This window comes from Peromyscus maniculatus, chromosome 1, assembly GCF_049852395.1.
Source record: "Peromyscus maniculatus bairdii isolate BWxNUB_F1_BW_parent chromosome 1, HU_Pman_BW_mat_3.1, whole genome shotgun sequence".
Taxonomy (NCBI): Eukaryota; Metazoa; Chordata; class Mammalia; order Rodentia; family Cricetidae; genus Peromyscus; species Peromyscus maniculatus.
In genome coordinates this window covers 206,942,296-206,963,484 of record NC_134852.1, presented here as the reverse complement: position 1 = coordinate 206,963,484, position 21,189 = coordinate 206,942,296, and the positions used below count along the sequence as shown (strand labels likewise).

Here is a 21,189-nt window from a genome sequence, read left to right as displayed (position 1 = left end):
GATGGCCTGACCCTGGTTCAAGACAGATGGGTTCAGCCACTAAAGGTTGGGGAGCACTGGTTGGCAATGTTACAGGTTCATGAGAAGCCTCTTGACTCCAGAAGGGTCATCAGAGACCCCCTATACCACTGAAAACCTCCTCCTCTCTGGTTTTCTAACCAGAGCCCAAAGTAGGAGCTGTTTTGTAGTCTTTGCTCAAACCTTTATAATATTTGAGAGCTTTGGAAATAAAGTTGGTAATAAAGTGTCTACAACCTGTTGTGAGATATGTGATTGCACTGTGTAAAGATATGTCACTATGATTGGTTTAATAAAAAGCTAAATGGTCAAAACTAGAAAGGAGGTATAGGCAGGACTTCTGGACAGAGAGAACCCAGAGAAGAAAAAAGGGGGAGTCACCAACCGGAAGCAGAGGAAACAGGACATACAGAAGGAGAGGTAAATAAGGTGGAGAGAGGTCAAGAAAGATGCCTAACATCAACCCGTGTCCTCCACATGTACTTGCATAGATGTGCACCACACTCACAGGTACACACACACACACACACACACACACACACACACACACACACACTTGAAAGTCAAAAGGAGACCAAATGCTAGCATAGAGTGCTATGAGCCCCTGACCAGATATTGAAGGACCGCTGCATAACAGAGCCACTCAGAAGCTTTCAAATTTTCTTTATTAAAAACCATTTTTTCCTTTTGTAAAAACAAACACTTTGGGTCAATTACATAGATCAGAAAAAAAAAATGAGTTCAAACTTAAAGTAACTAGCAGTCCTGTTTCTCTCAAAAGTTCACAAAACAATCTCTGGTCCAGTTCAAGTATACTCTTAACAGATCACTGCCTCGGACTGTCCAAGAATGGGAAACCTGAGCACTGATGGCTCCTATTCATATCAACAAGTTCACCCAAGCCCCTGCGAATGCAACCTGGATACCTCCAGGTGCTCACAGTGAGCATACGAGAACACAGGCTTTCCATACATTCACTCAGGGTGCAAATGAATCTTTTGTGCAAGGTAGCAACTGTTCATGAGCAACCTTGGGGAGAGACATTTTGAAATGATTGGTGAAACACTGAATAGAAGTTTTAAAAAAGAAATCAATATCTTCCTGGTTGTTTTTACTACTGCATTGCGTGTAACACACATAGGAACAAAAAGTGCAAGGACCATGCCAATAGAATTATATAAAAATAAATATATATGCATATATACACACAAGTATAGAATCATCCATGACTTTAAACTGAAGGTTGTGACTAAAAGTAGAGACTACCTTTTCTTTTTCCCTTTGGAGGGCCTTTTCCAGAGTGCTCATCAGGTCAGTTTACCATCAAGGGGGCCCTCTCTCTGCTTGAGAACTGGGACATGGATTTCCACAGAAATGCCACTAACACAGGAGCCAGCGGTGTTGGTGAGGTCTGCCTCACTCTGCTAAAAGACAAAGGGTCCAGCCTCTGCTAATGTGCAGGTCTCGTCTCGGATGGAGCTGCTAATGGGTTTAGGGGTGTGGCCAACAGCTGTTCCCAGAAGTCAAAGTTTTTCTGAGAAATGGGAGAGACTTTGCTGATGACCACAGTGTCATGACCACAATGCTGGGTTATCATCTGGGGAGTCCACCAGGGGAATGGTGGGGACTGAGACACACTATTTAATCTTTACACTGTGGATACCACCTTCCTGAAGCTTCAACTTCCCATCACCCCTTTCCAGACTGGCCTGTCTCCCTCCTCTCGTGGCCTTAACTCCTCTTTCATAGGTTCCAAAAGTTCTTTCCTGGCCAGGAACCACAGGCCTCAAGGTTTACACATGGTCATTTCTTTTCTGTGCCTCAGTTTCTTCACTGATAAAATGTTGGTGTTGAACAACATCATTTCTCCATTCTTCTTCCATGTGTACAGAGTACAGAATGGCAATGTAAGGGGGAAGAAAAGACATGACCCCTGTCCAGTCTACTTGCCTTTACCTGGAAACATAAACAGGCAACTTACACAGGTAAACCATCCACATGGAGAAAACCTTAAAGGAGGCATGTCCACTCATGGAGACAGTACCAGGCTCTCTCTGACCCTGGGTCCACTCAATGGCTCAAGTGGAGCTCATGTCCTCTAGCACTTGTCCAAGACCTTCCATTAAGACCCTTCAGCCCACATGGGATGGGGGTGCTGACCCCATTGGGAGTCAGGGATCCGTTTTTCCTAGCATTTTAACATCCAAATCGGCCTAAGTGGTCTGTCCATCCCCACTTAAAAGTCCCCAGAAAAACAAGTGTTTTAATTTCTCCTTCAATGGGGGATCATTTTCAAATCATTCTAATACAGAGTACCCAAGAGTAGAGGCACCAAGGGTGAATCAAGTTCAGATGCCAGTGCCTTGATCCTGACTTAGGCTGATTCACCAGGGTCGGCATGCACCCGGGGCCCACACCAATTTCCTCCTTTAACTATAGGAAGAAGCTGTGGCTGACCTCAAATTGAGGTAAACTGTAATCTACCCAACATCACCGTCTTGAATAGAATAATCCAGGCCCATCCTTAAATCAAGAAGAAGTTTGGATTTGATCTACCAGAGCTTCTACAATGTTGGGTTCTTCTTTGCTCCATAAAATTAATATGATTTTACTTTAAGGCTTTAGCCTGGTGATTTTCTAGAATAACTGAGGATGTATGACTTTCTGAAAATGGGGGTGTCAAGGCTGAGCACATAGCTCAGTTGGTAGAGTCTTTGCCTTTTTGCTGGATGCCCTGGGTTTGATTCCCAGTACCACAATGCCTATAGTCACAGCACTCAAGAGGTAGAGGCTAGAGGATCAGGAGTTCAAGGTAACCCTTCAAGGCAGTCCCTGGACCTCATGAGAATCAGCCGAAAAACAAAGACCCAGGGCTTCTGGGCTAGGCATACAGCTCAGTGGTAGAGCACCTGCTTAGAATGTGCAAGGTCCTGGGTTTAATTCCCAGCACTAGCCAAAAACTGAAAGAAAAAAGGAGCCTTTTCATAATGGTGGGGCCCAGCTGGAGGAAACCACATCTACCTCTGCCAACTGATTCATCCGTGATCCCTCTCAAGACTGAAGAACCTGGCTCAGCTCCCCTACTCTTGGGACACACAGAAGCCAGACTGCAGGACCACCTCAGGCTCACTGAAGGGACTCTAAATCCAGGGATTCTGTTAAGCTTTTTCCTTACATGACCCACCCTCACTTGACTGACCTACCATAACCAACCAAAAATATGAACACAGTGACAGTCCCTGAGAAGTTGGATTTTATGGAAAGGAAATGAACTTTGGCACAGAAGGGCTAGGTGAGAGGAAGAGAGAAAAACAGAAGAAACAGGAAGCTGGTCACCCTTGGAGGGCGGGACTTAGAAGGGTGAGTTTGCTCGTCTCTGGGAACAAGCCCAAGCACCGTGTCCTGCCGGGCTATCCTTCTTCTCTGCTCTCAGTTCTGTCCCCGAGGCCAGACTGGCCCTAGTTCAGCAGGCTTCCTATCCAGCTTCCAGAGACAGTGGCCATGGCAGCAGCCGTATCAAAGCCTTTTCCTCTCGAAGTGTGGCACAATCCCGCTGTCCTCGGGGCTTGGACTGCCTGCCCCTTCCGTCTCCTTCAGGCCTTCCTCTGCCAGCTGGGACAAGTACTTCTGTGGAGGAGAGAGAGACAATACAGGCAGAGAGATGTCAGTGGTGGCATTGTGTGTGTGTGTGTGTGTGTGTGTGTGTGTATGTGTGTGTGTGTGTGTGACACTACTTTTCTAACACTGTGGCAAATGGAGGCCACGCCTCCCATCTCCAGTGTATCTTAGGGCAATAGGACCCCATTATATTTACAAACAATGTAAGTAGCTTGTGAGAAAGGCAGAAAGGACAGATACTAACCATGGCAACCACTCCTCCTTGTTGCCAAGCACTCGCTAACCGCCTGGCTTACACTAACTCAACCCTGGTGAAAATGCTACCTGTTTTCCAGAGAGAGTGGCAGAAGGAGAGATTGCGGAGGGTGGCAGAAGTCCAGGACTGGCCCGCGGTGGCATCAGAGATTCTCAGCAGTCCTGAGGGACAGGCTGTGGGAGAGGGCCTCGGGCCCTCTCAGTAGACTGAAAATAGCATGTCCTCTCTCCAGTGAGTGCTTGCCTCCACAAAGCTAGAAGCACTCAGAGCTGTGACTGGCCATGGCCACTAAGCCAGCTGGGGCTGGTCTGTGTTCCGGATATCTGGGCTCAGCTCTGTAAGGGCAGATGAGGGAAGGCCTGACTGCCTCAGAGCAGCAAGAACAGTGTAGATGGCACTTGGCTGGTAATTACAAAGGTCAGGTCCAGTTCAGTGGTCGAGTGTGCAGTCTCAGCTAATAGATGTCCTGGGTTCAAATCCACACTCTCTGCAGGCAAGCGACTGAATGTCCCTAACATCTGTGAAGTGAGGGTAACCATGGCAACCTGGAGAGCAGTCAGGGAGTGGGGCAGTGTTTGCTATAAGTGGAAAACCGACAAATGCCTCACAAAGCACTCAGCATAATGCCTGGCACATGGTAAATACTCAAGAATGTCAGACTTTCTCATGAGCCGAACCTTCTGTAGACTGGGCGAGTCCCTAATCTTCCCCCACCCCCGCAGACAACTCATCTGTTAAGTGAGAGCAATGGCATCTCCCTCACCCTCCACCTGCTGTGGAGCTCCAGCTTTTGGAGGTGGGCGCAGTCTGACTTGGAGCCAGACCCCTAGCAGATGCCTGTGGGCGAGGCTGCTGCTGGAGAGCCCCATCTTTTCCTCTGCCAGATTCAAGAATACTGAGTGGATGTGTACCCTGCGTATGTGTGTGTTCTTTGCGGCTTGCAACCACTTTCCTGCCCAGTAAGGCCTATGCTGGCTGTGCCAGATCACTCTCCGGGGGTTCACATAGAGCCCTGACCAGCAATGGCATAGCAGAATTTCTGGAAGCTGTACTGAGGCACCTTCCACCTGCTCCTGCCTCCCCGGGCATCCCTGAGCCTCCACTCAAGGCATCCTGATGAGTTGCCTGACTCGAGTCAGCCAGCACCTGCTATGTGGGTCGCAAGTCTTCGCTTTTCACAAACATGCAGTTTGGGATGAAGTGGGAGAGGAACAGAGACAGAGACGTTCTGCCAAGGCCCTGACAGAAGTCCCACCTGAGATGGCTGGGGCAGAGGCTCCTGGCTCCCTGGCAGGTACACCGGGGAATCTTGAACTCAGATTAGACAGTGTGAGGAGCTGAGGCCATGTCTACACCTAGTGTATCCAGGGACCACAGGGGTGGTGCTGGCCTGCTGTGGGAATGGGGGGCAGTCTGGAGTCTGGCCCTAGAGGCCCTGGAAACCATGCAGACCACTGCCCTGGAACAAAGGCAGCATCTGAATTCTTCTTAACTCTCTTGGGGAGACTGAGTTTGAACTTTGGGTCTCCTTGGGAGCTATAGAATTCCACCAAGAAAAGACCAAAGATTCTTACACTGAGGAATTCAACATTCACAGAAAGAAAGATTCTTGGCCTTGCTATGTGGCTCAGTGGTATTTGTCTAGTATGTTCGAAGCCTTAGGTTTGATCTTTAGCACCATAACATTTTAGAAAAGAAGATTCCTGAGTCCACACTAGAACGAACAGGAAAGCAGGGGGAGTGTAGGACTCAAAGATGATGCATTTTAAAAAGATGCCAGCTAACTCGATAGGAAATCAGCACCAGGTTACCCCAGGACCCTTCCAGCTTGCAAATGGTCTAAAGAGAAAGAGGGAGTCCATGGGTTGGGTGACTGTCCCTGAGTAGCTCTGCTGTGCTCAAGTCCCTGCTCTAGTCAAAGCAGGCCACCACCCCCTGTCCTCCCCAGGAGGGACAGGACACATGTCTGCAGTGCTCAGAACAGCTGCTCCCTAGAGGGAAATCAAGAGGCTTAAATGACCTGTTTGGGCCCAGCCAGAGACCGTCTCTTACATGTGGGAAGCCAGGTCGGGACGTCACAGGCGTGTTTTGAAGATTAACTTAGTGGACTAAAAAGAAAGGAGTGACAGAGAATCAAGTGACCCGGGTCAGCGCCAGGAGCCCCTCTCAGCACAGGCTGGAGCGAATCTTACAGCTTTCTCTCTGAATTTCAGGTTCCTCAGTGACAAGGCAAACCCAAGATTCCTAACTAGATGTTCACATTAATCACTTCAAAAAATTCTTAAATCACATGCTACTGCCGCCCCCCAGTACGTGACCTAGAGCACGTACTCCAAACCTTGGGCAATTCTAGTTCACATCCCTGCTTATGGACCGCCAGATCGGTCCAGCAAAATGTCTCAGTGGGAGAGGGTGAGTCCAGGCCCGTGGACCTGAGTTTGTTCCCGAACTCAAATGGCGGAAGGAGGGAATCAGTTCCTGCAAGTTGTCCTCTGACCTCCACATGTATGCTATGTATGGTATGTGTGTTCAGGACTAAATAAATAAATAAATAAATGTAAATGTAAAAATAACACACACTATTTAAAAAAAACCAAACCATCAGATCAGTCACTCTAAAAAATTACCTGTGAGAGGAACACCTGGCCTAAAACCAGGGCAACGACACCCCAGGCACATCTTAGGTTGAGCCATGTGGCTCAAACTCTGGTTATTCATCTTGTGTGTGGTGTTCATGTGTCTATACATTCGTGTGTGTGTGTATGTGTGTGCATATATAGTGTGTGTATATGTGTGTATTTATATATGTGTGAATATATGAATGTATATGTGTGCCTATATATGTGTGTATATATGTGAGTGTATGTATGTATATGTGTGCATGTGTATGTGTATATATATGTGTGTGAGTGTATTATGTGCATGTATGTATGTGTGTATATGTGTGTATGTGTGTACATGTGTGTGTAGGTATATATGTGTGTATAGGTATAGATGTGTGTGTGTGTGTGTGTGTGTGCGCGTGTGCGTGTGCGTGTGCGTGTGCGTGTGTGTACGGAAGCCAGATGTTGATATTAAGTCTCTTCCTCCATCACTCTCTACTGACCTGGAGCCCACCAGTCTGGCTGGACTACCTGGCCAGTGAGCTCCAGAGATCTTCCTGTCTCTGGTCCCCAGTGCTAGGATTATAGGCGTGCATCACCTTGCCCAGCTTCTATGTGAGCACCAAGGAGCCAAACGCAGGGACACGGCAAGCGTTTTACTGCCTGATCCTCTCCCTGCCTCTCAGCTTTGGTTCTGACAGTAAAACTGCAGCTGCCTTGAAGCGCTCAGCCCCTCAACCACACCCCTGCAAAGGAAATGCATGTAAAACCCAGCCTGTGCCAGGACTTCATCATGAAAGCTACATTCGTGTTAGGTGTAGACATGGCCTCAGCTCCTCACACAGTCCAACATCAGTTCAAGTTTCCCTGGTGTACCTGTCAGGGACCCAGGAGCCTCTGCCCCAGCCATCTTAGATGGGGGCTTCTGTTGGGGGCCTTGGCAGAACGCCAAATACTAGTGTGCTCATTGACTTTAATATGTTTTCGAAAACCCGTTAACATCTCTGAAATAAAATTGCGTCTTGCAATCAACAGTCTTTTGCTCCATTTACTACACTGCTTTTCCTAGTTGGTGCTAAACTGTCTATCAGGCTGAGGATGTGGCTCGGGCACAGAGTATGTGATAGTATATTTAAAGGCCCAATCCCCAAAGAATAAACATGAAAAAAATGGTATTTACTAATAAAGGCGTCTTAGATTGGATGAAATGTAGAGTTCAGGACATTTTTTGTTTGTTTGTTTTTGTTTTTCGAGACGGGGTTTCAGGACATTTTGTAAGCAACATTTTAACATAGTGCATTGCTTAGTTATTTCCCTTACCCCTGGTCTCCCACACTCAACTGGAACCTACAAGGGATTTGTCTGGATTTGTTGCTGTTGTATCCACAGTGCCTAGAACAGTTCTGCATGTATGCGCTGCAGCCTGTGACGATCCTTTGTTGTGCTATCTGAACATTTAAATGGGGCAAAACTGTGGTTTTCATTCCAGTAAAACAGGTTATGTGCACGGAGGAAGAGAAATGGAAATGCCCAGAGCTGAAGCACCCAGGCCTGGCTGAGAGAGCTAGCTGTGCCGTGTGTCAGGAGAGTACCAGCAGAGCTGGGTTCTCCATCGAGCTGGGGTGGCCAGTGTTTAAAAGGCCACTAGGGTGCTGTAAGTACTAAAGCAGAGTTGATGTTCTGAGCACCCTTAGGATGAAGCCAGTCTGTGGGACAGCCTGGTAGAGTCGGCTGTTCTCCACGTGGTGGGGGGAAGCATCAATTTACAGGAGCATGTCTAAAAGGTATGCTTGGGGATAGCAAGTCCCTGTGGCCTTGAAGATGAGAGTTCAAGTCGGAAGTAAGTGAGGCCCAAGACTTCTGGTGCTGGCTTGTGCGGGAGACGGAATTCTCACCAAGGTGTACAGCAGGGACGGACGGTTACCTGTAAGTTCCTGTAGTGGACAGGACTGCGACAGTGGCTGACTTTGGCCACCTCCTCGCTTGTGTAGAACAGACCACACAGCTTGCAGTAAAAGCCAGTCCTGGGAACCACGAACTCCACTCCTGGGGAAGGGTGGGGAATGGACAGGCAGCGTTAGGAATGTGGAGGGGGACGCCACGGCCCCGCCTCACTTGCTGTTGTCTTTGGCCATTACCAATCCTCCAAGCTTCTCCTCATTGTCCACATTTGCAACAGAGCCTCGGAGAGCAAGTGCCCACTCCATTCACAGGTGGCTGTGGACGTCGGGGCATGCTGCAAGCAGAGTACAGGGCACCCAGCAATGATTGCTCGGTGTCCTGCCTTTCCTGTCTGAGTCCATGAACCGGCCTCTGAGGAGAAGGAGGCCTCTCTACTTGTCTAAGGACTTCATGTCTCCTTGGTTCCCCTCTCTGTATTTGGGACCAAGAGTATAGGAAAATTCTCTGTATTTTGAGGTTTGTTTTAGGATCATTTTTATTAAAGAAAAATAAAACTAAATAGAAGAGGAAAATTTACCCACTCACTCTAATGCAAACATGTTTTTCCATGTGATTTGTCGTAGACCAGGCTGACCTCAAACTCACAGAGATGCACTTTCATTGGCCTCCTGAGCACTAGAACTAAGCCTGGGGTATTCAGGTCCTACATGCTGGAAGGAAGTCTTCCCTGTGTGAGCAGACACAGCAGCTGAGGGAGGGGGCTGCTCCCATTTCCTCTGCTGGGACAATCTGGGGAGCTGGGTTGAAAGGAAAAAAGCAATGTGGCAACTTCCATAGGGAGGGGGACGAGGCACCCATTCCTCAGCGCCCTGAACCTCCTAACCACAGCCCGCCTTCCTCTTCATCCACTTTGTGCTCAGTACACAGGAGATCCTGAACTTGTGAATAGAACTTTCTTTTACATCTCAATAACAACAACAACAACAACAACAACAACAACAACAATAAATGTATTAGTGGGAAGCAGTGGTCTGAGGGAGGACAGGAGAAGCGAGGAAGCCCAAGAGGACTGCTTGCAGCCTGCCAGCCCAGAGCTCCACACTGCAGCTTGGAACTGTCCCTCTGCTGTCCCTCTGCTGTCCCTCTGCTGTCCCTCTGCTGTGCCCCTGTCCACCTGCTGTCTGCAGAGCCCTCAGCATTCAGCCACAACCCCCAGAAGTGAGAGGGTGTCACTCAGCCTAGCTGTCCCAAGGGGCTGAATGTCCTTCTCCTTCACCCTCTACTCCTACCCTCTATGCAGAGGGTGGACACGTGGCCCCGCTAGGTGGGGGAGGGGGGCTGGGGGGTTAGGGGTTGGAGAGCAAGCTCAGGCTGCTGCTGCTGGCAAATGGGCATCAAGCAAGGCCCAGTTTCTTCTGTTGTCACAAAACAGTTACGTGCTGGCCGCTGCCGCTGCTCCCCAGGAGCACCAGAGACACATGACCCAAGAGAAAAGCTGCCGGGAAAGAACTTAAGTCAGAGTCGTGCCTTGCCTTCTGTCCTGTCCCACATCCTACGGGCAGCAGGGTGCAGCTGAGCTGTGTAAACCAGACCATGGACTCCTCATCCCTGTCCTGGGGACCCCACGAGAAGTAGAACCACCTCAGGTGAGTCCATGGAAACTGAGGCAGGAGCCAAATTGTGCAGCCATGGCTCCTTTCAACCAGAGGGTTACAACCAGCATCTGTGGGGTTATGTGTGAGATTTCCCTTGAGCAAAGTCTCCTGCCACACCACCAAAACCAAAACCAAACAGCTTGGAAGCAATAGCAACAGTGCAGGAAAACGGCGTTTAGGGTCAGACAGGCAAGCACTCTTATTTAAGCTGTGACCTCAGAGGCATTGCTGGACTTCCCTGAAATGAGCTGTCTGTGAACTAGGAAGAATGATGACACACACCTGTCACACCTGTCACTTTGTGTGGTGCTCAGGAAAACAGTAGTTTAGGAACACAGAAACCGAGCATCCGAGCACTGGGCTTCACCCACTCTCCAGCCTTTCCCAAGGCTGCCCGGAGAACCACTTCCAGGGCTTGGCTGTAACTTTCTTCCCAGGCCCTGCCCAGTGGGTTGGGTCAATTGCAGTAATCAAAAGACAGCATTAGGGAAGGGTGCGTGGAGGCAGAGGCTCCTCAAACGACAGTGCAACCCAGGAGCTGTGAGACCACCACAGTGTCTGCCACCACTACCTTAGGATGTCCAAATGTAGGGACCAGAGAACGGTGGTACCAAGCAACACTGCCATAGCCAGGGTGAGATCAGGAGCCACCGAGTGCTCCATTTCTGCAGGCTTTATTAAGTACTGTCATTAAAGCCGCATCTGCCTCCTAATAATAGCTCCTGGCACGGATAATTATGACTCTGTCATCCTAGTAAAGCCCGTGTTGGAAAGAGGGGACGCTCACCTTTGCCAGCGGTGCTATTTGGTTATAGTAAGAGCAGGCCTTGGCAGGCTCACACTGCCTGGAGTCACAAAGTGCTGGCCTGAATCACAAGTGCCCTTCTCTAGCCATGAACACCCCTAGTCCCTGACAACAAGATTGACTTCGCCACTCTCCCAGTGGGGTGCCCCGTCCTTGCATCCTGTATTTCACCTCTGTGCTCTCCACAGGGACCGGAATGCTGTCTCTCATGTTTCTAGAAATCTCTCTGCAGTAGTGACCGATCCTGGGGTGTAAAGTGTTACAGCCCCATCGAAAAGTAATTCCAAACAATCCATCAGACCTTCCTAAATTCCTGTTACTGGAAGGCACTGCAGCTCTACATTCATTTCCTCCTCTAAATAAGTCTACACGGAGGCTTCTTTTACTAGGTTCATAGAGACAACGAGCTCAAAGCACAGAGGTTAAATAAGTTGCTATTTATCGCCCAGCCATCAAATAGCGGAGATGTAATTTGAACCCCGGAATAAGAGGCACAGAAATGGCCTTTCCTTCACTGTTCCTGAACGGAAGGAAGGGCAGCTGGCAGCATGGCTAGGGAACAGACATCCCGAGTTCCTGCACTGGATGTGTGATCTTGAGAAAGCTCTTTGATCTCTCCTCCTGTCAAACACAGAACACAGTAGCATCCCTTCCTGGAGGGCGTGGGAGTGTGGAGACCAATGAGCTACGGCTTTCTGGGCTAATGACGGTGATCTGTAATAGCTCAAGCTGGAAGCAACTTCAATGCCCATCACCAGGTAGACAGACAGAGTGTGGTATATCCAAATCCATAAAGCAGTACAGGTGCATATGTATGTGAAAACAGATAAACCACACTCTTTAAATATGTCTCCTTCATTGTATGCCAATTATACTCTAATATAGCCCTTTATAAAAACAAAATCAGATACCATTTTCCTCCTAACAGGTTGGCAGAGATTAAAACCTGAGGTAGGGAATGGGAATTCTCCCTGGAGGTGGCACTGAAGGCTGTTATCCTCTTTTGGGAGTGCAATTTAGTAGCAATTATTACATTTTCAATGCAAATCTACATGGCCCCACAACGCACCCAGGCTTGGCTAGCATCCCGTCCCACAGAAACGCTGGCATGTGCACAAAGGGAACCACACAGCACCTGTGGACAGCAGCAGAGGACAGAGGCCAAGGACACACTCCTAGAATCTGAATCCTAACATCAGCCCTTCCCATCCAGGAGCCCTGGGACTGCATCTTGGATTCCCTACCTGTGAAGCAGGGATTTCAACTGTCACCTGCTTCATCCATGTTTGGAGAGTGCTCAATAATGCATACAGAGCACTAACAAAACTGAGGGGTGACCAAGGACAGTCAATAAGGCTTAGCTGTTACCACATGTTCACCATGGAAAAACAAACAAGCAGGAAACTACTTAAGTGTTCACCTGTAAAGGATCGGCAACGAATGGTGCAGATTTCAGGATGGAGTGCTCTCTGTGTACTGACGTGAAGAGATCTCTAAGACCTGCTGCTACAGAGCATGGAGTGTATGGAAGAAAAATCATTGAGCATGACAGCAACCACCTCTGAGGCTGGGGAGGGACAGTGAAGACCAGTACTGACTTTATATGGTCTTCGCTTTTTTAATTTGTTATATCAAGCTTTCACCCTTTCTGTAGTGGAAAGCAATAATGAGAAGATGTGCAAGGAAGCACGAGTCACTCTTAATTTTTGCTGTCACTTGATTTCAAGTTCCTGCTTGAGATTTGCTCCTCTCTCAGTTCCCTCAGGATACAAGGCACAGCACCGCATGATCCAGCCAGGGTTTGCCGAATAGATGACTCCATGGACAGCCTCTGAAAGGCAGGTTCTGCAGCATCAGTGTCCGGAGTTACAGTGCCTGAGAGCATTGTGATTCATTCTAAGGACAGGGATCAGTGGTAAGAGTGCTTGCATGAGGACCTGAGTTCTAATCCCTGGCATTCATACAAAAATCCAAGCGTAGCTGCACCGTCTGGAAACCTCAGCTTTGGGGGACAGAGAGAGGCAGATCCCAGGCGTTGGCTCGCCAAGGCCCAGAGCAGTGAGGGGAACTCCTGTCTCAAGGGAATAAGGTGAGAAAAGCTAAAAGAGGGTCCATCTGATACCTCCCTCTGGACTCTATATCACCTGCATGGGTACACACGCGCACACACACGCATGCACACACACACACATGCATGCACACACACATGTACACACACACACACACACACGCATGCACACACACACGCATGCACACACACACACACACGCATGCACACGCACACACACATGCACACACACATGCACACACACGCATGCACACACACATGCACGCACACACACGCACACACATGCACACATGCACACACGCATGCACACACACACACGCGCGCACACACACGCACACACACGTACACACATGCACACACATGCACACACATGCACACATATACACACACATGCACACATACACACTATACATATGTAAGTTTTGTTTTGAGAGATACTATGCAGCAAGTTTTTTAAGAAGATTTGTCATTTTTCAAATCTAGTTCTATAAAAGTGACATATTACAGACATAGAAGAAAAATAACAGAAACATGGATGGAAAGGCCAAGCCTCCACACTGGTGTCTTCCCTGGGTCACTGCATGGCTGTCGGCTTCTAGCACGTCCTTATGACACCTTCCGAAGAGACACTTCCCCAAGCGTCCCTCTGAAAAGCTGCCCCTCCTTTATCCTTCAGACCTCCGTCCAGGAGATGCTCACCAGTGTACACCACTGCCCTACTCACCAGTGTACACCACCGCCCTACTCACCAGTGTACACCACCGCCCTACTCACCAGTGTACAACACTGCCCTACTCACCAGTGTACACCACCGCCCTACTCACCAGTGTATACCACTGCCCTACTCACCAGTGTACAGCACTGTCCTACTCACCAGTGTACACCACCGCTCTACTCACTAGTGTAATCACCACTCTACTCACTAGTGTAACCACCTCCATACTCACTAGTGTAACCACCACCCTACTCACTAGTGTAACCACCTCCATACTCACTAGTGTAACCACCACCCTACTCACTAGTGTAACCACCGCCCTACTCACCAGTGTACACCACTGCCCTACTTACTAGTGTAACCACCACCCTACTCACCAGTGTACACCACTGCCCTACTCACTAGTGTAACCACCACCCTACTCACTAGTGTAACCACCACCCTACTCACCAGTGTACACCACTGCTCTACTCACCAGTGTACACCACTGCCCTACTCACCAGTGTACACCACTGCCCTACTCACTAGTGTAACCACCACCCTACTCACTAGTGTAACCACCACCCTACTCACCAGTGTACACCACTGCTCTACTCACCAGTGTACACCACTGCCCTACTCACCAGTGTGCACCACCTCCATACTCACTAGTGTAACCACCTCCATACTCACCAGTGTACACCACCGCCCTACTCACTAGTGTGCGCCACCTCCACACCTAATTAAAAATCCACCCGCTGGTCCAACCCCTTCTATGGATGAGGAGACCAAGGCTCAGGAAGGCAAGACGTGCCTGAAGACACAAGAACATCCATGAACAGATGGACAAGGGCTCAGTGTCTGTTCCATGTACCCTGGACAACTTCAGTCCACTCCGTGGCCTCAGAGAAGCAGATCTTTCAAGGAGAAAAGTCAGGCAGCGCTGTTCTGGGACAGTACGGGACAGGGACACACGGGAAGATGGCAGCAGAGGGGTTTCCTTTTAGTTCACAATTGGGAGGCAGCTGGGCTTCTGTTTCCTGCCTGCACAAGGCTGGGGCTTCCCTGGTGGGAAACAGGCCTTTCTAGTCACAGTTCGGTCCTGTGGTGTTCGGTCTGCTCTGGGAGCCTGAAACTGTAAGAACTTTACCATCGTGCAGACCTGGGTTCTTGCATCATACCTTCAAACAGGATGACGACAGCCCTGGAGCTCCTCCGCCCCCTTAGACCTGCCATTTCCTGGAGCAGTTCAGGAAGGACGGTGCATTTCACCTACCTAGAGGAATGCTGAGCTCGCTGAACACGTCCTCCGGCTCCCAGGAAGGCAAGGAAAGCGGCTCCTTCAGCTCTGCCTCAGTGAAGTCTGGCGATCTCACATCCAGAGATTTCAGTTCCATGTACCTGGAGTTTTCTGCAAAACACGAGCCCGTGGGGTGGGGGACAGGGACAAACCACACACACACACACACACACACACACACACACACACACACACACACACACACGAAGAAGAAAAAGAAAAGAAAAAAATAATGAAACACACAGCAGGCCTCAAAGAGTTCCTGTAATTCTATCCCCTGCACTGTGTGACTGGGAATTGTCCCTTGGACTGCTTAATCACGAGAGGCTGGGGCTGCTAATTAGAACCAAAGTGCTATAATTAAGAGCATTTTCCACTGCCAAAAAAATGCCACACGCCATAAAACTTGGCACATCTTTGCACTTGGCACATGGGGATGGTTGGTAATACCTTCACTTGGATGATCCGCCCTTCGTTACCCCCAGTCAGTATCACCCCATCTCTACAGGCAGAAGAATCCTTAAAGGGCAGAGATTGGGCTGACATCCACCAAGCCTGAACAAAGAGGCAATGCTGCTCTCACCCCACGCTTGTGAAGCAGCCCTATTAAATATGAACTCCAAATACTGGGTAAGTTAATAGACCTCCAGACCGACACTTGTTGAGACCCGTACCACAGAACAAAAAGGGGCTCAATCAGACAGGGGTGAAAACGTCAGTTTCTTAGTTATGCTTGCTCTAGATGGGCCGGGCCTCTGTCTCTCTAGCAACAGCAGACTGATCAAGACAGTTTCCATGGAGACTCAGATCCCGGCAGGTGAAAAACTGCTCAGGTCAGCGTGACATGGAGGAAAGCCCAAGCCTCTGGGCCACCCACAAGCTTGAGCTACCCACAAGGCTCTGGGATGAGATGATTTTTTTTTTTCAGCCTGCCCCCTGTGTTTTCTGCTTCACGGGTTTTACTCCAGCCTTGGTCACGCTGTAAGTTCTCTATAAAATGAATCTCTAGTTATTTTCACTGTAAGAGTCTTAAGGACTACTCACCCTCCCTCCACCTACCCCCTTTCCCCAGCTCTGGATGGATCTGTTTCCATCTGGCAGAGAAGCCAGGGGCTTAGCCCATTTTAGACTCCTTAGTTCATGATGTCACAGCGCTGAGCATAGACACAACATCACCTCCGGTGGAGGTGGACTTGTTTCTAGAATAAGTCCTCTTTCACTATCTGACCCTGGGGAAAGACAGGTCTGAGGTAGTTAGAAGGGAAGCAAGCCAAGTGCTTTAGCACAGTCCCACTTCTCTGTGCGATTTTCTCTCACCTGCCCCCTTGTCAAAGAAATGATTACCAGGGGGTCTCCACTGTTTAGGAAAGGGCAGCAAGCCATCAAAAAGAATCCAAACTTTTTTTTCTTTCCAAATACCGAAAACTCAGCCTGATCTTAGTTGCCCGTGTCTATGTGGGACCCCATAATCTGAGAAATCGAGCCTATCTGAGGCTGCCTCTCAGAACTCAGGTGGCTCCTGTCGGATTTTTTCCCCCCAGTTTGCCTGAGAGTTCTAACAGTCTAGCCCTGCCTTCAGAGGCTTCCTTCTACACATGACTTTCTACCTCAGCTTTAAAGTGAGTTGAAAGTTCCCATATGTCTGTTCCAGTCTGCACATGCCCACATGTCCTGAGGGAAGCAGTGGTCCAGTCTGCCCAACCACCCGTGGAGGAAAGGAAGGTAGTTACCCTCGGTCAACGCGCCTTGGCAAGCCTGGCCTTGGAGGTCGCCTTCAGTAGTGGGGCTGGCTTTCTCTTCCAGGGGGCTGACTTCATGATCCCCACCTTCAGGGGACCCCTTGGCTTTGCAGTCATCGAGAAAAGGGCTGGACTGCCGGGCCCTCTCATCTGCTGGCTGGAGGGAAGACATTTGCTGGGCTGTGGGGGCCAGACGCACATCTGAGCCCTCTGCTCCTCTTGCCTCCTTCTCACAGCAATCTGAGACCTCCAGTGAGAGGCCTGTCGCGCATTCAGCTGGCTTCCGCTCAGCATCCAGATTTAGGCTAGGCATCTCCATGTCCGTGTCATTGGGACAGCTTGTGGAAGTAGACGGCAGTTGTCTGGGCAGCGTGAAGCTGATTTCTGTATCCCCATTCCCTATGGTTTCCCCCTGCTTGGTGAAATCTTTGGCCAAGTCCAAACCTAAGGTGGCTGTCACACAGGGATATATTTCAGGGAGGATTTTGTCTTTCTGGGCAATGGGCATAATTTCTTCCAGCTCTGGGATGTCTGGTTCCATAATGAAGTCTTCTTCCCCTACTTCATCCACTGTGACCAGCTCCTCCATGTTTGTGGGGTACCAGCTGTCCCCCTCGGCCTCACTTCCGCTCTCCCAATCTTGTTCCTGCATAAGGATGTAGAATGGGTAACAGATGGTGACTAGGAATACTCACCCAGAAGCTGTATACATTGGCTAAAGAAGCCCTTGCGCCAGAAAGACCATTCTTTCTTCTCCGTGGGAAGCATTTACTGGGTACTTAGGGGATAAGGCCCCTCAAGTCTCACTTTACTCCTTTACGGCATCCAAATTGGCACAGGCTTCAGAATAAGCCCTTGATGCCTGATCTGCTGTTTGAAATGACACAAAGGCTCCCTACCCATGCTATGTAATAGGTATTCATTCGGTAAATATTTTTGAATGTAGCCGGGCGGTGGTGGCGCACGCCTTTAATCCCAGCACTCGGGAGGCAGAGCCAGGCGGATCTCTGTGAGTTCGAGGCCAGCCTGGACTACCAAGTGAGTTCCAGGAAAGGCGCAAAGCTACACAGAGAAACCCTGTCTCGAAAAACCACGAAAAAAAAAAATTTTTGAATGAATAAACTATAAATGCAACATACTTATCAGAGCTGTTTCTGTGTATGTGTGGACATCACTAAGGTGACTGAAGAAAAACCACTCACAAATGTGCTCCAAACCCCCCTCTCTCAGCAAAGGTGCAACTTCCACACTCACACTCGCCCTCCTGTACTTTTCCCTTGGAGTTCCCAGCAGCCTACGGATTGGCACACAGATTCAGGAGGGTAGTTTCCCCTGACCGGAAAGGCATGAAACTGGCCATCATCCAAGGACATTTCTTTTGCCTGTGGAAGCCCAGCCCAGGAGGACGATAATTGGATTTTGATTTTTAACTAAGTAAAAATAGCCTTTAAAAATTAACAATATGTCTTGTTAATCTCAGGGTCTGTCTGGGCCTTCTGCACTAGGACTCCTGCTTGCGTACTTGTGTCCTGACCCACTAGGGACCTGCCTATTTTGGGAGCCTGGCTCTGAAGCCTAAGTCTTTTCTGGGCATGTTTTCTTTTAGCAGCACAGCCAAGCTGCTGGAGAGGGAGGCGGAGCCCAGACATGGGGCTGAAGATCTCCGCAGTGAAGACATCTAAAGCCCTCCACAGACCCATTCCTCCAGGAGCGCTGAGGCCGTCGGCGGCAGCACACGTGGAGACTTGCTCACATCCCACGCAGCCACTGACGGGCATAACCGACTCCGGTAACTGAGCCCCTGATGCTAATATATGGCACCACCCACAAGACGGGGACAAATTTACCTTCTTTGTCCTCGTGTTTTCTGGATCAGAGGACTCTGTCCCTTCCTGCTGTCCGCCCGCTGATGGGGGGCTTTCTTCCATGCCTTCCTGTTCCTCAATTCCAGCCTGGCAAGGGAAAAACAGAGCAAACACGACCACGAGTGAGCAGAGAGGCCGGAGAAAGAGGGAATACAGAAGGAGAGGCAGATCTACATGCTTCTCCCCTGATCCCTCACAGTGCTAGGGGAACTGAGGCTCAAATAGGAGCTGCTCACTCACACAGATAGACAGACAGAAAAACATTTTGAAGCTGGCCCGTTGGCTTTTGGGGGACAGAAATCCCTGGCGACCTGAGTGTTTGCAGTGAGAGTGACTATAAGGCCGGGCGGTGGTGGCGCACGCCTTTAATCCCAGCACTCGGGAGGCAGAGGCAGGCGGATCTCTGTGAGTTCGAGGCCAGCCTGGGCTACCAAGTGAGTTCCAGGAAAGGCGCAAAGCTACACAGAGAAACCCTGTCTCGAAAAAACCAAAAAAAAAAAAAAAAAAAAAAAAAAAAAGAGAGTGACTATAAGAAGCTAAAAGTGACCTAACTTGTGCAGGCAAGATGCTGGCCACTGTGGTGACATTTCCCTCCAATTTTACTCTCTCTCTCTCTCTCTCTCTCTCTCTCTCTCTCTCTCTCTCTCTCTCTCTCCACTTTATCTCCTTATGTGTAGGAAGGGAGCTGACACCCCACTGGTGCTGTGAACCCAGTCAGTCCCTTGCCCTCCTCTCCCTGCTAGTCCCTGCCCAGTTCAGGTCCTCAGGCTAGTGACCCACATCTAGGAAACAGAGCAACTGAAAACAGGTGTTTGGCTTGAGAATTAGCGTTGCTAGGCAGCAACCGGGGGCAGCAATCTGTAGTCCACACAGTACTTTTACAACTTTGAAGTTACATTTGTGTATGTTTGTATGTCTATGTATGTGCATGCACGTGTGCACATGCTCGTGTATGTACACTCATATGAGTACAGGTGACCATGGAGCAAAAGACATCAGATCTTATGGAGCTAGAGTTACAGACACTTGTGAGTTCCCCACTGTGTGTGCTGGGAACTAAACAAGTGTTCTCTGCAGGAGCGGTGTGCACTCTGACCCACTGATCCCTTCCACCAGCCCTGCAAAGTTACATTTTAAGTGATTATATAAGTAACCACATAAAAACCTCAACTTGGCCTCTTGGCCTTCTTAGACTAAAATATTATCAATCTGATCCTTTGTAGAAAAGGCTTCGGGTCTGGAGAGATGACTCTGCAGTTATGAGCACTGGCTGCTCTTCCAGAGGACCCAGGTTTAATTCCAACACCAGCTGTCTGTAACTCCAGTTCCTGGAGATGTGATGCCCTCCTCTGGCCTCCACAGACAGCAAGCATGCAAGGTATACAGATAAACGTTCAGGCAAAACACCCATGCATATGAAATAAATAAATATTTCTAAAAGAAAAGCCTTGCTAATTCTCACTTTAGAAGTTTCTAGAGTTTACTCTCCCATGACTTAACCCTTGGTCATCAAATCAAGGCTACTCCCTAGGCTTCTTTGGGATACGAGACATTGTATTTTATCAACATTCTTGGCTAAAGTTGGTTCAAAGTAAAGGTTCTAGTTTTAATTACTTACAACCAGACACACCCCCTTGAGCTGATAAGGAGCCAATTGGAGCAGGAACTGGGGGGTGACTGGTATAACTGGTTATTACTGGATAGGGACAGTTGATGCAGGGGAATTCACTCTGAGCTTTCCTCAAGTCTTCCATGGGCAGAGCAAAGCAGTTACAGCTGTCCTTGCAGCTATCAGAACCAGCGATGGCCATTTACATTGTTGTTGTTTTAATCTCCTTGAATAAATTATCCCTAGTCCTTCCTTATGAAAATAAACTCTATTTTTGAGTAGTTCCTGCAGACATAACTCCTGGTCAATACAGTGAAACATCCCGTCCAGTTCAAGCTTGGGGAGCAAAGGGTGGTAGCCTTAATGATGTAGCCGGAAGCCCCTCACCACAAAAACCTGTGTTTGTAGTGAGCAGGGGGAGGGATTTTCCAGGTTTCTCTTTGCCTCTAGACAGCTCTAGGTGAGAAGGGCACTTTCGGGGGAACAGACTAATGGAATCCATACCCAGCTCCCCCACCTCATAGACCAAGGCAGTAGATCTCAACTGTGGTAAGTGGGTGTTGCCAACACGGACCAGGAATCCCGCTCAGCTACAGTCTCTTCTATTTTCTACCAGGCAATCCAAAAGGATCCTCTGAAGATGGAAAAAGAGTCACATCCCCTGTGCACTTTCTTGTCAGATTTCCTTTATTTCCCCTTTCACTAGCGACTGAGAATCTTTAACCTGCACTCAAGGCCCCGCATGCTACGGCTCCTGTGGACAAATGCATCTCACCTCCCAATCCATTAACCACAAGGAGCCTTTGCACATGCTGCTCCCTCTGTTTGGTCTTCCTTTTCACTCCCAAAGTATGCAGTCTTCCTTCAAATCTCCACAGGGAAGCCTTGAACCCACTACAGCTACCGACAGCATCTTACAGCTCTCCTGCTTAGCACCACTCCTGTTTGTTCACTCGAAGAGTGGCATGGCCTTTCCACCGTGTCCCAGAATGCTGGAGTCTCTGAACCGAGCACGAGCGGTTTTTCTATTTCTCCTCCTCTTCCTCCTCCTTCTTCT

The 21,189-nt window shown here is 49.1% G+C and overlaps 1 protein-coding gene across 5 annotated transcripts in view; it reads right to left on the bottom strand.

The window, feature by feature from the left end:
- Positions 1-664: 664 nt before the first annotated feature.
- Rbm20 (RNA binding motif protein 20) overlaps positions 665-21,189 on the bottom strand; it is a 212,680-nt gene continuing 192,155 nt past the window's right edge. For all 5 annotated transcript variants that reach the window (XM_076563290.1, XM_006995131.4, XM_076563292.1 and 2 more), the window contains exons 10-14: positions 18,506-18,610; positions 16,650-17,304; positions 14,896-15,030; positions 8,420-8,541; positions 665-3,645 (exon numbers count right to left, since the gene is read on the bottom strand). In XM_076563290.1, coding sequence (XP_076419405.1) covers positions 3,535-3,645; positions 8,420-8,541; positions 14,896-15,030; positions 16,650-17,304; positions 18,506-18,610 — 1,128 coding nt within the window. In that variant the 3' untranslated portion in view covers positions 665-3,534. The remainder of the gene's footprint in view (positions 3,646-8,419; positions 8,542-14,895; positions 15,031-16,649; positions 17,305-18,505; positions 18,611-21,189) is intronic.